This window comes from Lissotriton helveticus, chromosome 7 (genome assembly GCF_964261635.1).
Source record: "Lissotriton helveticus chromosome 7, aLisHel1.1, whole genome shotgun sequence".
In the NCBI taxonomy this organism is placed as follows: domain Eukaryota; kingdom Metazoa; phylum Chordata; class Amphibia; order Caudata; family Salamandridae; genus Lissotriton; species Lissotriton helveticus.
This window is the reverse complement of record NC_136068.1, coordinates 1,590,453,477-1,590,470,793: the sequence shown is the minus strand read 5'-3', so window position 1 is coordinate 1,590,470,793 and position 17,317 is coordinate 1,590,453,477. Positions and strand designations below refer to the sequence as shown.

At 42.9% G+C, this 17,317-nt stretch overlaps 1 protein-coding gene across 5 annotated transcripts in view; it reads left to right on the top strand.

Moving 5' to 3' along the window:
• LOC144770552 (kinesin-like protein KIF18B) overlaps positions 1 to 16,889 on the top strand; it is a 411,545-nt gene extending 394,656 nt beyond the window's left edge. For all 5 annotated transcript variants that reach the window (XM_078655159.1, XM_078655158.1, XM_078655157.1 and 2 more), the window contains one exon: positions 15,529 to 16,889. In XM_078655159.1, coding sequence (XP_078511285.1) covers positions 15,529 to 15,659 — 131 coding nt within the window. In that variant the 3' untranslated portion in view covers positions 15,660 to 16,889. The remainder of the gene's footprint in view (positions 1 to 15,528) is intronic.
• The last annotated feature ends 428 nt before the right edge of the window (positions 16,890 to 17,317 follow it).

Below are 17,317 nucleotides of genomic sequence, written 5' to 3'. Positions count from 1 at the left end.
TTTTCTTAAAGCGCAAGTTTCTGATAAACTCCTCTCCCCTGTGTAAAGATACGACAGCCTCGTAAAACAATTTATTCTAGAGAGTATATAAAATGGTAACAGTTGAGTTTTTTGTTTAAAAATCCAATTGGAGAGTCTTATATCATACTTTCTTAGGGTACTTAACTATTCTTGTTGGATCTACAATTTTATACTCCATTAAAATCTTGTTCATGAAAAAATTATCTACCTCCAGGGGGGTCTGACTGAAAGGAAAATCTATTGCTGTTGTGTGCAAAGCTTGCATGGTAGTAGTTCCTTATATTTGGAAGGGACAATCCTCCCTCTGCGGTAGAGTAATTTAAAGTGCTAAGTGCCAGCCTCGGTGTTTTATTAACCCATAAATAGGATGAAGCATACTATCTATCTCTTTAAAAAAAAAAAGACATTTGTAATGCACACGGAGCAGCTGAAAATAAAAAATTGAATAGAGGCAGGATAGACATACGTATGAGTGCCACACGGCCTAGTATCAATAATGGGAGTTGGTTCCACCATGTTAAAAGGTGTTTAACTTTTTGTATCAGCGGCATGTAGTTCAGTTGAAATAGATCCTCTACTTTCTCTGACACATAAATCCCTAGAAATCTCTTTGGAAGAGAATTATACACTGATCTAAAATTTGGCAGTAGCGAATCAGTGGAGCAATTGCACAGTAAAATTTCAGTCTTGGCCTTACTTATTTCATAGCCTCCTATTGCCTGAAATTCTGAGAAAATCCCCTGGATTTTCTCCTGGGTGCCTTCTTTAGGATTTAGAAAAAGGACAATAGCATCGGCATATAGTTTTATATTAGTCAACCCTTGAAGGGGAGCAGTATGGGCCATTTTCTGTCTGATCGCTATTGCCAGGGGCTCTATAAACAAGGCCAATAAAATTGGGGATAGGGGCAGCCTTGTCTAGTACCCCTATTTATTTGCCAGGTACCCACATTTATGGAGTTAATTAAAATGTGTGCCTGTGAATCCTTGTATTAGCGTCTTATTAGTTGTGTGAACTCATCTGGAAATCCAAACTTTTCCAGAATTAACAATAAACAATTCCATGATACCAAGTCGAACCCTCTGTCAGCATCTAAAAAGCATACCTGAGCCTCTGTCCTGTTTTTATTAAAATAATCTAATGCTTCTATTTTAATTTTTGTGTTGGTAGAGAGCTCTCTCCCGGCTACAAATCCACATTGATCCGCATGTATAAGTGAGCCCACCATTCTATTAAGTCTGTTTGTAAGTAGCTTTGTGAAGACTTTATAATCAACATTGAGGAGGCTTATGGGTCTGTAAGAGTTGACATTCTCCCTGTTTTTGTCCTTCTTCAGGACGCTAACCACTACTGCTGTATGGAAAGATGACGGAGGTTCACCGCCCTTGTGTAGGTGGTTAGCGAGTTTTAAAATTTGTGCGTTGAGGGTTGAGGCGAATCTTTTGTAAAATTCGACTGGCAGACCATCTTCTCCAGTTGCTTTACAGTTTGCCATAGAACTCATCACTACTTCGAGTTCTTCATTTGTGAATTCTTCCAATAGTTCTTTTCTAAATTCCCTATTTAGGTAGGGAACTGCAGATTATGAATATAATCCGAGGACGTATGATCATCTAATTGGTAGATTCCCTGGTAGTGCTTAAGAAAGGCGTCACCGATATCCTCGGTTCTAGTTAGTCGTGATTTAGCTAGTTCGTCCCAGATAGTTTCAATTCTATTTCAGACCGGCTTCTCTTTTGCTTACCATGCTAAGAGCTTCCCTGTATATTCACTCTCTTCGTACACTGTTTGAAGAGAAGTCCTGCTTGCTACGTCCCCTAGTTGATAATAATACTCTCTCATTTGTATTTTTGCCTGTAGTAGCTCTTGTTAAGAGTTCAGATTACTATCCTTAATATACTCCCGGTCTGCCTGGGCAAGTCTTACCTCGATCTTTAGTCTTGCCTCTTTTTTTTGCCCTTTGTTGCGGGATTTCTTTCGAGGTAATTATACCTCCTAGCATAGCTTTAAATGTGTCCCAAAGTACATTAGTTGGAGCGGAGTCTTTATTTATGGAAAAAAGACGCTAATCTCGTTGGCTATTTCTGTGCACCAGGGCTCATTTTCCAGATTAAATTTATTAAAATACCACCTTCTAGGCGCTTTTCCCTCCCAGCTTCCAACAACAATTTCTATTTTAATTAGGGCAGGGTCAGAAAAGGCATTTAAAATATGATCATACTTATTGACAGTAAGGTTATGTGAAGTAATGAAGAAATCTATTCTAGATGCTGAATCATATTTTGCCGAAAAAAACCATGAACAATCAGGCTTTCCTGGGTTTTGCAGGCGCCATCTATCTACAATGTCTAGATCATGTTTACAACTAGACAGAGCAATGGAAACCTGAGGTTTATTTTGTTTTCGATCTTTTTTCGAGCAATCAACTGAGGGATCCCGAAGAAAGGTAAAATCTCAAGCTTCTGTAATACGAAATAGCCACAGAAACATATCAGTACCTGAGATATTTAAAGTGACTTGTGCTAAAATAAAACAAAGCCTTAAACGTAGAGATAAATCATTCAATTAAATATGTAGCAACTAGAAATCGTAAAATGCCTACACGAGAAAATACAGCACTTATGATAATAAAGGTGCCACGTGCAAGCATACATTCGAACTACTTCGAATCTGCAAAAAAGTGCCTTATGTTTGGTCATATACAAACATTCAGAATCTCCAGAATACACCCTAGGAGATAGCCGTCTATTGTGCAAATTTAGCATTGAGCAGTTTAGATTTCTTGCTCAAAGTGCAAGAGTGCATAAATACCTAAAGTGCATGAATGAATGATGTACATAAAGTGCGTAAGAAATATATTCAGTACTTATAATAACACGCAACAATCCTTGCAATAGAATGTTGCCCCATCCGGAAGGCACTATCCAAGAAAGACCAAATAGGAACAGGGTTATATTTGACATTACACCGCAGTACTTATACATACCCTGAAAAATGTAATCTCCCAAAAACTCTTTTTTCTGAATGCTTCACCCCCTCCACCGCCCCCCCACCCCCCACCCCTCCACCCATGGAGGACGGAATTACCCACTATTCCCTCCTTCCACCCCTCTTTACTGGATGCCATCTTACTGCATCCCATTGCGCCTTCAGGTTCACCCACCTAACAGATTATAAATTGATTCTTCTTTTTATCTATTACCACCACAGCCTACTATATATCTCAAATATGACTTCTTCTCAGGTAACACACTAATCTTCCAAAAGAGATTGAGCTTCGTGAATGTCTGTGAAAATTTAAAAAAATCCTTTGGCCAAAACTTTTAACTTAGATTGTTGAACAATTGTTGCTTGGGCTCCTTTCCCCTTGAAGGAATTGATCAGCTTGATGAAATCCTTCTGCCTGCGTGCTGGACCTGCGGACATGTCCGAATTTTTTTTTAAATGATGAACGTCACTAGAGGAGAAAGATCTTTTTGCTATTGCTGTGCTTAATATTTTATCCTTAATTCTATAGTGTGCAAAATTCATTAGGATTGTACGTGGGTATTTGGTATTTGGATGCTTCTGTGCTGGGACTTTGTGGGCTCTCGTAATTGGAAGATCTCCTTGCAGCTCTGGGATTACTTTACTCAGAACCCAGTCCACTCTACCATTTCAGCGCCTTCAGGTATTCCGACCAGGCGCAGATTGGATCGTCTATTGTAATTTTCTACAACCTGAAGTTTTAACTCCATCTGATTCTTATTTTTGTTTAGAACTTTTTTTTTGGGAGTTTTATATAGCGCGAACTTGACTCAAATCGGTTATCAGAGCGCTTTACATAGCACCATTTGCATTACATGAGGACACATTCATTTTTGTTAGGCACAGGGAGATTAAGTGACTTGCCCAGAATCACTGGAGGTTCAGCGTCATTGCTGAGACTCAAACCCAGTTCCCCAGATTCGAAGTCGACCACCCTAGCTGTTAGGCCTTGCATGTCTTTATGCATCGCTGAGCTATTATCCTCTAGGTCGAAAATACGACTTTCAGCTTCTGTTAGTCTTTTTGGAATGTTCAATATGTTCTCCTCCAGGTTAGTCAGTCTTTCATGTATCTGTACATTCTTGTGTGCCTGAGATACTTTAAAATCCCTGATCTCTTTTAGAATAATTGCTAGCATTTTTTTTTATCGCGTCCTCTCTATTTATCTCACCTCCCGAAGACACTGGTTCTGGATCGGATTCAGACTCGGCCTCCTCAGCGATGTTTTGACTGCCGCTTACTGAGCCTTGTAAGATCAGTACAGCTGCTTGCTCACTTTGAATAGCAGGGAGAACATCGTAATCAGTTTGTGGAGAATTTGTCACTTCTCGCGTAATAGATTGTGGCTGAATTGGTTGAGCTAGCTGAGCTGTGGCTATTGTCCCCTCAAAACTGGACTGCATCGTGTCTTTTGACTTACTCTGATGTAACGTGTGCTTATGAAAGAGAGGGTATTTCTTAGGGCTAATCAAAATATCATTATTGAAACCCTCGGTCTCTCCACCTGCGACTTGATCTGGGCAGCTCTGCTCTAATACCTGATCAGGTATATACTCATCATCGTCCGATGCACTATTCAGCGTATTCCGCTCAAACTGCTTTTCCTTCTCGGCCAATGCCTTACCCTTCAATTCCATTCTCTGCTGGGCATTCCTCTGGCCTCTGCGCACCCCTCTTGGGGCCGGAGAAGGTGTTGTTGTTTGCCCAGACATTGCTGAAGTTTCTTTCCTTTCACCTGTCTTACTTTGTTTTGTGCGCATCTCCGATTTATTTACATGGATGGAACAGAAAGACAGGGCAACAGATAAGTATATCAGGCACTGAGTTTGACAAAGTCTGATTAAGGGGGATGCCCCCTAGCTAAGACTTGTTGAGGCTAGTTCAGACTAAACACCAAGCCACTAAACGGCCAATTCTGATACTCTAGTTTATGCTTGACACTTAACGCTTGGGCTGTGCTTCCATAAAGACTTGATGTACTTCACTCAGTACCCAGCACTCAGCCCAGGCTGATGAAAAAATAAAAAAAATAGCGAGAAATTAACCAACAGGCGGATGGATAGAGATCCGTAGGACTGTCAAGTCCATTCCACAGTGGAACTTCCTGCAGAGCAAAAATACAGAATATTGAAAGCGTCTCCAGCACACTGCTGCTGCAGACTTCGTTTGCTTCCAGATTACTTTACTTTTCCCTTGCTCAGCTCAGCCCAGCCAAACCCAGCGCAGAACAATAAAACAAAGCATTGCAGGACCAACTGGGTCTTGCCAGTGCCAGTTTCCAACGTCTGGTCCAGCGATGTACCTTACTCATCGGCCGCAGTGGGAGCGCTTCAGCCACAGCGTGCCTCAGCGCATCTCGGCTTTTGCAGGGCTTAGCATGAGGGGCACTGTTTTCACAGAGGCGACACCAAACGCCATAATGTCAAGTGGCCAACGGCAGGATAGGACGTCGTTATTGCTGTCGGACTCCCTGTTAGAGAACATACATCGGTTTTTCACCTCTGTATCGCCCAATCTCTGTGCCTCAATCCAGCAGACAAGGTGGAGAGGCAGCCATTCTGCTTCGACGAACAGCCATAGAGAAACCGGAACCGGCAACAGAAAGTGGGTGGAGCATAGGGTGAGTCGAGCAGCGCTTAGCGGCTACGTGTGTGGGCCACGTCTGCCGCCATTCCCAGTTTCACTCCCTCCGTTCATTGGCAATAATCTCTGTTGTTTGTCTTCCTGGTACTCATCTTCCAGAAGAATGCAAGTTCTATCAAAAGATTTCTAGTAAAGACTTCGAGAATCTCAGGCTCATATCAAAGAAGAAGAGTAAAGGTGTAAATAATCTGTTTCCTTTAAGTCTAAAGACCTTGGAGAAGGTGCTCATTCTATCTTGGCTCCTGCTTCTGTCTCTGACAACAACCTTAGTGGGAAAAAGATTACATCGCCACAAACGCTGCCATTCCTGGTAAGCGGTCTGATGTCAAGAACAAGTAAAACGGCCACCTGCTCCCTGAGCTGGTTCCCTATCAAGGGATTCAACAACTAACATACCAAAACCCTCAATGTTGAGGGATATGCCCCTAAAGTGTCATAATTCTATTCCACTGACAGCGCCATAGCAGATAGTGCAGGAGCCACTATCTCCAAAACCTGTGCCTCATACTGTTTCTCAAGTGCCTCTGGCGCCGCCTTCTCCAGTGGCTCCAGTCCGTTCAACCTCACTAGGTGTATCTATCAACCTGGCAGCCCTGTCTCACCTCTCAGAAGATGGACCTTGGTCTGATAGGCACCATTCTCACTTTTGAATCTCATAGATTTAGACCCTGGAGACACGATACTCTGAGAAAGAATATACTCTTCAGTGTCTTAACTTTTTAAGGTACAACTCCTGAAACAACTTCCACATTGTATGTCTTCTTCCATCAGACTGTATTTACCTACACTTTGAGACATGCCGCTAGCAAGGATTTCACCAGTCAGTGACTGTCATAACCCCGTTCCGGTGGCTTTGGGTCTAACACTTTCATGGGTAGTGGGTGTTGAGTTTGGGCCTGAGGTAGAACTCAAGCAGCAAGGGCAGACTAGCCAGAAGCACCACACCAACGCCACAGCTTCCTAGACTGATTTTGGAGCAGCTATGCTTTCCTGTTGATCAGTGCTAGTACTTATAGCAATGCTGTGCTGCCCGAGAACACAGGCAACCGACTAATAAGACAATTCAAGCACACTGTGCAAATCCAGGAGAACCATTTAATTGGAATTGTGAGGCAAAGTACTAATTAGCGGGGATGGAAACTATTGGCCTGTGACCCTGTCAGACTATCCAGATTCCAACCGTTCCACAGGAGACCCCAAGTACTAATTACTTTGCGCATCGATTCCCCTTGGCACCCCCCAAACACACACACAAAACCCCGCAGTATCCAAGAGCAATGTTGGTTTGCTTCGGGAACTTTATCTTAAGGGAAAAAATCTACGATATTGCCAGACCCTCAAATAAAAAAAGAATACAATGGATTTACCTTTTTTGCGCGCCCGGACTTCGCCCATGCTACAGTTGAGCGAAGATGGCGAATGAGGCAACTGTTTGCCCCTTTTGAGCAAAATGGAGCAACCGTGTTCCTGCAAAACCCGGCTCGTCTCATAGTCATTTATAAAAGAACAACCAAGAGCTTCATCAGCGAAATACAAGCCGAATCCTACCTGAAAGAAATCACAGAGACAGCCAAACATAACACCGGAAAATAACCTAATGGCACAGATGAAAAGACTGGACACTACCAGTACATAAATAAAAGACTAAATAGAGGGGGGAAACATCTCACTTACTATAGTTTGGGTTGTGATGATAACAAAGTGAAGTAACTTATTTTTATTCTATCAACCCGAAATGTATATATTGCTGATCAGGCAGCGCTGCATGCTGGGACGTACTGCTCAGACCGGCACCTACACCTGGGTGCCCTATGACCCAGGACGTCTCGCAGGGAGGCTGGGGGAGGGAGGGGGGACGGAGCATCTAAAAGAAAACTAAAAAAAAGAATCAGAATTAAGACAGGAGCCACTTCTTGTACGTTATCAATACTACTCTCAGAGAATAGGGTAATCAAAAGTAAATTAAAGCAAACTTACCATCATTATCAGTTGAGGTCACAGAAATATTATGTGCCACGAAATATAGAATTATGGCGAAGTTAACTATTCGAACCTGGAATGTTTCAGGCCTCTTATATAGAGATAAACGCCAACGGCTGAGCGAGATAGTATATCAAAACCCAGTAGATATTATCTGCCTTCAAGAGACACACCTGCCCTGGGATAAGAAGCACCTTCTTAAAATTAGGGGATATAACTTATTAGCATGTACTTCACAAACATCTAATACTAGGGAGGTAGCGGTGCTTACTAAAAATTTCCTTGGACCAGCTATCCATAAATTAGTAGACACTCAGGGCAGATGGGTTATTATTAAACTTGGCCTTGGCATTACTGCCTGTTCTATTTATGGGTCTAACCAAGATGATCCGACTATATTTGAGCTACTTGAATTCGAACTAGCAGCTATATAGGGCCCTCTTATACTCTGTGGTGACCTGAACATTTCGCTAGGCCCTCAATTCAGCAACCATGCACATCAGCACTATATTGGCCGTAAGCCACGAGTTTTTAAAGCTATCTCTAGACTCTGTGACAGCTTTGGTTTAAAGGACATATGGGAGCTTAAAAATTACCCGGACCCAGGCTACACCTATTATTCCTGTCCCCATAGCAAATATGTCAGGTACCCGGACCCAGGCTATACCTATTATTCCTGTCCCCATAGCAAATATGTTAGGATTATTATCTATTTACCACACACGATCTGGCGAACAATGCCACAATCGTAAAGGAACCTAAAATTATCTCCGACTATAATGCTTTAACTCTCACAGTCAAGCTTACATCCATTGAGAGGGAACGCAGAAGCTGGACCTTTGACAGGAAGCTGCTCGCAAACAATGAGTATATATCTCATATTACTAGCTGGGTTCAAGAGTTTTTCGATATAAACAGATATAGCGCCTCTAGGATTATAGTGTGGGACTGTTTTAAAGCGGCTCTAAGAGGCAAAACAACAAGCTATCAAGTTAGAATACGGAAGCAAACTAGCATGGGGTATCAACAGAAAATGGCCGATCTGGCTAGAGCCGAGGAAGAACATACAGCGCATATAGCCCAAGGGGAAAATGGGAAATCAGCTATGTACCGCATGCTGGTGTTAAAAACCAAACTTAATTCCGGCTTGACTCAGAAAGCTGCCGAGACGTATATAACACATCAGAAAGAAATATACGAGAATGGGGAAAAGGTCGGCAAACAACTTGCACTACATACACGTCAGCAATTCTCCGATAATGCTATCACAAAGAAAGTTAGGAGGGCAGACGCTTACACAAACATCTGATATAATTAGCGCTTTTCATCAATATTATCAAACCCTCTATCAGGACGATAATATAACTAGTAAGGAAGACTCAGACCTGTTTTTGAATAATTTTCTTGAACATGCAGAGACAAATAAGACTTTAGATGATAACATTAGAGAAGATCTTGAGAAAGAAATTACGCTTATAGAAGTTCAACTTGCCTTGTCCTCGCTGGCCTCTGGGATAAAATCCCTCTTGAACTATATAAAATTCTTAGTCAAACCTTAGGCCCACTTATTTACGATCTTTTTTTAGGGATTCAATAAAGCGGTATTTCACCTACTTCATGGAGAGAAACAAATCTAATTATCTTTCCAAAAAAGGGCAAGCCTCTGAATCAACTATTGTCCTACCGTTTAATTTCCCTAATCAATTCTGACTCCAAATTATATGCCAAAATAATGGCCATCCGGCTCGGTCGGGTCATTGAACAGCTGGTCTCCCCTTGGCAGCATGGGTTCATCCCCGGCAAGGGCACGACCGATCACATTCGGAGAGTTATTTCCCTGTTTGATATAATGTCTGCAACGGGAGGTCAGATGTCGATGATTCTGTTGGATGCCGAGAAGGCCTTTGACCGGGTCGCTTGGAATTTTTTATGGGCAACACTGACCCGCTACAATTTCGGCCCCAAATTTGTCGAATCTATAATGGCTATGTATATTGAGCCGATAGCAAAACTACAAATAATGGGCTCTGAATCAAGTATAATTAGAGTATCAAGAGGCACACGACAAGGCTGCCCTTGTTCTCCAATATTATTTGCCCTTTATATTAACCCTTTAATTTTGAAACTTCTAGAGAACCCTCGAATCATACCTATAGTGGTTAATCATTTTGAAACTAAAGTATTGGCCTATGCCGATGATATTGCGGTATTAACACCAAACCCCTCCGAGGCAATGTCTGAAATAGACATTAACACATACATATGGATTTTACTCTGGGTATTCATTAAATAAAGAAAAAACAATTGTGATGTGCACTGATAATATCATCTGCAACGATCGTAGGTAAACCGATAGTGCTACATACCTAGGTGTGAGCATAAGCCCCGATGTCACACAAATCCCCAGACTCAACTATGAGCCTCTTCTAAATACTATTAAAAAAGATTTAGATCGGGTAAATTCTCTACAACTATCTATAATCGGCAGAAGACATTTTTTGAAAATGAATATCCTTCCTAGGGTACTCTATTTGTTCCTAGCTATTCCTTTGATTCCTGAGGAGAAGGTCCTCAAAATACTAGACTCTGTTATGTCTAAATTAATTTGACAACAGGGTAAATTTAGAAGATCCTTGAAGTTCCTGTTGCTTCCTCAGAACAAAGGAGGATTAGCAGTTCCAAACATTCTGTTCTACCTCTGGGCTTCATTTCTGCAACAGATGGCTCCGCTTCTTAATGTTAATCCTAATCTAGAGACTTTTGAGGTTGAACCTCTCCCATCTATCTATGAGCTATCCCTAGGTGAAAAAGCTAAAGGTCTCTTTTGAGGCAAGTGGAGAGAAGTTATTATAAAAAGAATAAATTCAAAGTTATCACCAGTGCATGGAAAATATGGCTGAAAACAGCTAACTATATGCACATCTCAAAATGTAATAGATCTTCTCCCTTATGGTACTCTAACCTATTTCCTGAGTTAGGGAATGACGCTATCTCAAAGAAATGGCAATCTATTGGCATTAATACAATAGGTGACTTCTCGGGTGCGAACCAGGTTTCTACCTTTGCAGATCTGCAACAACAATTTCACCTTCCAAATGGGCACTACATTAAATTTCTGCAGATTCACTCTATTTTTAAACATAAGGCCCCGATTATCAATTTGGGGAGAATTGAAATTATCGATACTATAGCTAAAAAAAATACGAGAATAGGTACAATTTATGGGTAACTGCTCGATAAGCTACAAGATGATTTAGAGCTTACGGAAACTGTTTGGGCAGACAAACTTGACAATACAAATGTAGATATTGACATGAGTCTTTACCTATCATCACGTCTCCTTATGTCAGTTAGATTAAAAGCCCAGACATATAAAACAATATATAATTTATATTTTACCCCGGCTAAATTATTTGCCTGGGGCAAAAGAGAGAATGACCACTGCCCTAGATGTCTTAAAGGCCCCGCTACATTAATACACATGTTTAGTGAGTGTGACCAATTAGCACCTATCAAAACAAGCATTGGAAATGCAATAGGTCTCGCATTAGAAAAGTTGGAGCTATTGGTATTGTAAATATAATTCCTTCTTAAGTTCTTTTTATGTTTTTAAAATATTAAAACTATTAATATTCTTTGAAATGCCAATAGTTATAAAATTAGCTAATGTGACACCTATAGCATTAGTAAAGCTACATGTTTAGTTTCCCCCTAACTTACATGTATTGATATTACAAATTCCAATGGCTTTGGTCTTTGCTTTGAGTGTTGCTGTGGTGGTGCTGATTTGCGTTGTTGTGGTGTAGAGTGGTGCTGTTGTGTTGCTGGTGTTGCGCTGAGTGTTAATGTGTTGCTGCCTAGTGATAATGTGGTGGCGCAGAGCGGTGCTGTGGTGGTGTTAGTGCGGGCACTGCTGCTCGGGGTATCGGCGAGATTTGTGTAAGTAAATGGAGAGGGAGGGAGAGAGTTGGAAGAGAGAGTGAAAGAGGCAGAAACTTGGAGATGAAAAGAAAGTGCGAAGGGATCTGTAAGCTGAGAGATGTGGCATAACAGAACGCTCGGTAGTGCGGGCACTGCTGCTTGGGGTATCTGCGAGCTTTGTGTAAGTAAATGTAGAGGGAGGGAGAGAGTTGGAAGAGCGAGTGAAATTTGCAGAAACGTGGAGAGGAAAAGAAAGAGCGAAGGGATCTGTAACCTGAGAGATGTGGCATAACAGAACGCTCGGTAGTGCGGGCACTGCTGCTCGGTGTATCGCCGAGATTTGTGTAAGTAAATGGAGAGGGAGGGAGAGAGTTGGAAGAGAGAGTGAAAGAGGCAGAAACGTGGAGAGTAAAAGAAAGAGCGAAGGAATCTGTAACCTGAGAGATGTGGCATAACAGAACGCTTGGTAGTGCGGGCACTGCTGCTTGGGGTATTGGCGAGATTTGTGTAAGTAAATGGAGCGGGAGGGAGAGAGTGAAAGAGGCAGAAACGTGGAGAGGAAAAGAGAGCGAAGGGATCTGTAAGCTGAGAGATGTGCCATAACAGAACGCTCGGTAGTGCGGGCACTGCTGCTCGGGGTATCTGCGAGCTTTGTGTAAGTAAATGGAGCGGGAGGGAGAGAGTTGTAAGAGAGAGTGAAAGAGGCAGAAACGTGTATAGTAAAAGAAAGAGCGAAGGGATCTGTAAGTTGAGAGATGTGGCATAACAGAACGCTCGCTAGTGGGCACTGCTGCTCGGGGTATTGGCGAGATTTGTGTAAGTAATTGGAGAGGGAGGGAGAGAGTTGGAAGAGAGAGTGAAATTTGCAGAAACGTGGAGAGTAATAGAAAGAGCGAAGGGATCTGTAACCTGAGAGATGTGGCATAACAGAACGCTCGGTAGTGCGGGCACTGCTGCTCGGGGTATCGCCGAGATTTGTGTAAGTAAATGGAGAGGGAGGGAGAGAGTTGGAAGAGAGAGAGTGAAAGAGGCAGAAACGTGTATAGTAAAAGAAAGAGCGAAGGGATCTGTAAGTTGAGAGACGTGGCATAACGGAACGCTCGCTAGTGCGGGGACTGCTGCTCGGGGAATCGGCGAGATTTGTGTAAGTAAATGGAGCGGGAGGGAGAGAGTTGTAAGAGAGAGTGAAAGAGGCAGAAACGTGTATAGTAAAAGAAAGAGCGAAGGGATCTGTAAGTTGAGAGATGTGGCATAACAGAACGCTCGCTAGTGGGCACTGCTGCTCGGGGTATTGGCGAGATTTGTGTAAGTAATTGGAGAGGGAGGGAGAGAGTTGGAAGAGAGAGTGAAATTTGCAGAAACGTGGAGAGTAATAGAAAGAGCGAAGGGATCTGTAACCTGAGAGATGTGGCATAACAGAACGCTCGGTAGTGCGGGCACTGCTGCTCGGGGTATCGCCGAGATTTGTGTAAGTAAATGGAGAGGGAGAGAGAGAGTTGGAAGAGAGAGTGAAAGAGGCAGAAACGTGGAGAGTAAAAGTAAGAGCGAAGGAATCTGTAAGCTGAGAGATGTGGCATAACAGAACACTTGGCACTGCTGCTCGGGTTATCGGCGAGATTTGTGTAAGTAAATGTAGAGGGAGGGAGAGAGTTGGAAGAGAGAGTTAAAGAGGCAGAAACGTGGAGAGGAAAAGAAAGTGCGAAGGGATTTGTAAGCTGAGCGATGTGGCATAACAGAACGCTTGAGGTACTGAACTGCTCAGATAAACAAACGTGGAAAGATGGGGGAAACGGGTTCTCCAACACAGAGAAATGCTGGGCGGGGGGGGATTCGAAAAGCAGCACCCTGGAGAAGGGGAGAGGGTGTGGCGCAACAGCAAGAGCAGCCGCCTTTGGATCTGAGGAACTGCTTTCGAGTTTCGGTGTCAACTCAAAATGCTGTGACTCTGGGCAATTGAATAGTGTAACTGGTGCTCATGTAAAACGCGCTAATACCTTCGTGCCGAGTACCCACTATAAACAACTGCCCAAAAATAAAGTGTTGGTGTGAGTGGGACTATGAGACAGACATCCCAGCTTGGGGTTTACCGTACAGATCGAAGTATTCCACAAGTAATTTAGGGTACTTTGTAGTTGTGGAATAAAATGCAGGCTTGTTTGAAAGAGGGAAGAGGAAGGAGGAAGGGGGTGGGGAAGGTGGTGGGGAGGGGCGGGAGGCCGAAAACGAGAGAATTGGCATTGCTGTGGGGGGGGAGGAGAAATGCGACACGGCCTGTCGAAATTAAAGCCTTTGATGCAGCAGGGAGCGGATCCCAAGTGAAGCTGTTGGCGGCAGATGGCTGGCTTTCATGTGCACACGCTTTTTAGGGCTTGCGCTTGCGCAATGACCTAAAAAGCGCACATGCACTCCATGGAATCGCCAGTGGTTAAACTCTGGATAAGCCACTATAGAGGTTCGCCAGCTATGCGCAAGCGCATCAGCAGGCGAGCCCTAAAAATGATCGGTGACTTCTTGGAAGAAGTGTTCGGCCATAAGATACCTGACTCACCCACTCTATATCTACTAGGCACCGACAACACACTTAGCCTAAATAAGGACGAAAAGACCATGCTTTTTATCGGAGCAGCAGTACTTAGGGTAATACTAGCAGCGCGGTGGAAAGACTCAGACCCGCCAAGCTTTCAAATGTGGCTGGCCCGCTTTCTTGGTGTCTTTAACCAGGATAGCGCCATCTACTCCACCAGAGGGCTAAAATCGGCAATGCGCGGCAAGTTGATTTGGCAACCAATTACTAACTGGAGGAGGGGGCTTTGCTCAGAGTGATAATAATTCACTATAATTTGTCTTTCTCTTATGATCTATTTTCGCCCCTCTTTTTCTTTTCTACTGGCTTACTTTCTATCCCTATCATTATGAGAATGTACTATATATGAAAGTGTTTGCGTATTGTACATTATTATTGTATTTGTACTCCTGTCTTTGCTGGTTCTGACAAATAAAAAAAACTTTTAAAAAAAGAATATGAAAGAGGTTGTCGCACAGGAGTAGCCCTCGCTGTTTCCCCAGTAATCACCCACAGTTATCAGTATTCCCAGTATAATTCGCCACTGTATGTAATATATGTGGTACTGCGTTGTGTCTTGTGAGTAAAGTACTTCTACTTTTTCAAACATTGCAGACATTGTTTGTTATTTTCTACTGGTTGATTATTGAGTTGGGAGTCAAACGCCAGGCCACTTAATAAGATAAAGGGATCTAATACAATCTGAGCCCATTAACTCCCTGTATGCCCTGCAGCACCTGAAAATGTTTGCTTAGATAGTATTCCAAGCAGGATTCTAAGGCTATACAAACGAACTGGAGCACCTGTCACTAAATGTGCATGATCAGATAGCGGTGAGGCGTGCTTCCTTACAGGAGTACTTCAGTATTGAAGCCTCTAAAGTTTGCATCCCGTTTAGCTGCATTGCAAGTTCGTTGAGCTTTCTTTTAATAAAAAGGTTTGTGAAAGTTTTTTCTTGCCATTTTAAATAATCTAGTGATATTTTCTAATTAAGATAATTGTTTGCTTTGTTTTTTAAACAAAATTTGGTTAACGCAGCCTTTAGATCAGCTCTGCATTTCTAAGGCAACGTATAAAATTATGTATTTTGTTAAAAAAAAAAGTGTACATGAGTGGAACTACTCACTGCTTATGATTTCAATGGAGAGTTCCTTGAAGGAGAAACAGGATTACAGGTAAGCTACTTTTCCTAGTTAGGATACCTTCGTACCACCAAGGGACAAGCCCTGCAGGCCACTATTCCTTTATTGAGGAAAAGTTCATCATGGCTGTCTTTATTGAATGAAGAAACCTGTTCCTCTCTCCTTATCACCGTTTTTACTTGTCCGACATGGATTGTATTTTATTCCCTAACACTTATCCTCTGTTTCCAGAACGCCCGTCCTGCAGCCCCCGCTGGCAGACTGACCGGAAGAGCAGAAAAGGAGCAGTTGTGTTCGGGAGGACCCTGTCCATCATCCCAGCTAGTAAATCGCTTCAGTTTGCACAGGCCAAATCATCCTGAGCCCGGATCTTCCCATATATGAACCCTGCTAGCTGAAAGGAAATCCACTCCTGTGTTGCATCTCCGTAGACTCGTACCACAGGATGAAATCCTCCATCTAAGCGTTGGTGCTGCAGTCTGAAGTGTTCTATCCTCCCGTGGCACTTGTGATCTGGACGGCGCAGTGGCAACACCCTGGTTGCTTTTGGATGCTCGGCTGTTACATGTTTCTCATCAGGGATTTATCCTGCAGTTTCATCTCACTGATTTGTATGATCTTGTTAGTGTGTCCAAGGCGTAGTCAATCCCTTGATAGCTTCTCCTGTTGGCAGGTGAAAGTGAAAACACGTGGCTCCCTGTTGTGTCTTTTTTTTCCCACAAACATTTTTGAGATTGTAGTGTCGACCCACTGTTGTCCGCTTCAGTCCAAGGCCGAGTTAGTGGCCTCTTAGGCACCACAACTTTATAATCTGTGCAATGACTCTTCTCAGAAGTCTCGTAGTGCGCCTACAAGCAGCGACTCTTGCCAGCAGGCCTGCTTTTGTTTAGGACAGAGGGGACACTTGCTCCATGGAGACGTGGGTTGTATTTGGATCAGGATTACTCCGTCGAGCTCAAAGAGACTCTTCCCTCTAGAGTGGTATTCTGTGTTTGGATCTGGATACATATTTGGCTCGCTGTTAGGCGAGAGTTAAAGGATTTTTGTAGCATTTTTTGTACTCTGATTTAAAAAACGTTTCCCCTCGCAGGGACTCTAAAAGCTGGCGCCCATGGCCCTGCTAGAGGGATGTGTGGTTTGCGAGGTGCCCTAAGTCTGTCACTCTTCTGAGGCTAGACATGCATCCTGCCCAAAAACGAAGATGGAATGCACTTGTAGGTCAGTAAAACTGCCCCTGCGGCCACGGTATGAGCATGGGTGGGCAGGGTGCAAACGCAGGAAGAGGAAGGGACTTGGTGCAGCACCGCGCTCTTCGGTGCCCCCCACCTCCCCCTGCAGTTTACCACTACATAACCCATTTGTGGGTGGAATGTGCTCTCTACAGCTGTAAGGTATTCAGAACGAAAGTGTGATTTTTGTTTCATCCAGGCCGCCAGGGATTGGTTTCTTTCACCAGACCGACTGGGGCCATGTTGCCTGCATGAATTTTTTTGTATCCTTTTTATTCTCCATACGAGTGTGGATTAATGGAAGGCAGATGCTCTCCACTGTAATGAAACTGGTCTAGAAAATAAAGATCGTTTGGATTTTTATTGCTCTTTTGCTTTTATGGTTTCGTATTTTTATTTCACCACCTTCCTCTGATCTGTTTCCTGGCAGCAGTGTTTACATCTATAACATGAACATTACCCACTCTAAAAAAAAAAGTACACTTTTAAGAACATTTCCCATCTAAAATGCCAATTTTAAGAACAATACTAATTTAAAAAGAGCTGTTCGAAGAGCGTTCCCCCGCTCTAAATATTAGCATTTTACAAACACATCCTCCCTAAGAGCTGACCCTGTGTAAGAGCATTCCGAATCTAAAAATAAGCAAGAGCATTTCCTTCTTTAAAAATGATCTGCGTTGCACATTACCTCTCTTAAAAAAAAAAAGAGCAGCCTTTGAAATTCCAACTATGTTGTGAATGTTCTCCCTTCCTGCACGTACTACCGAGCCACAGATAGTCCCGCCGGCCAT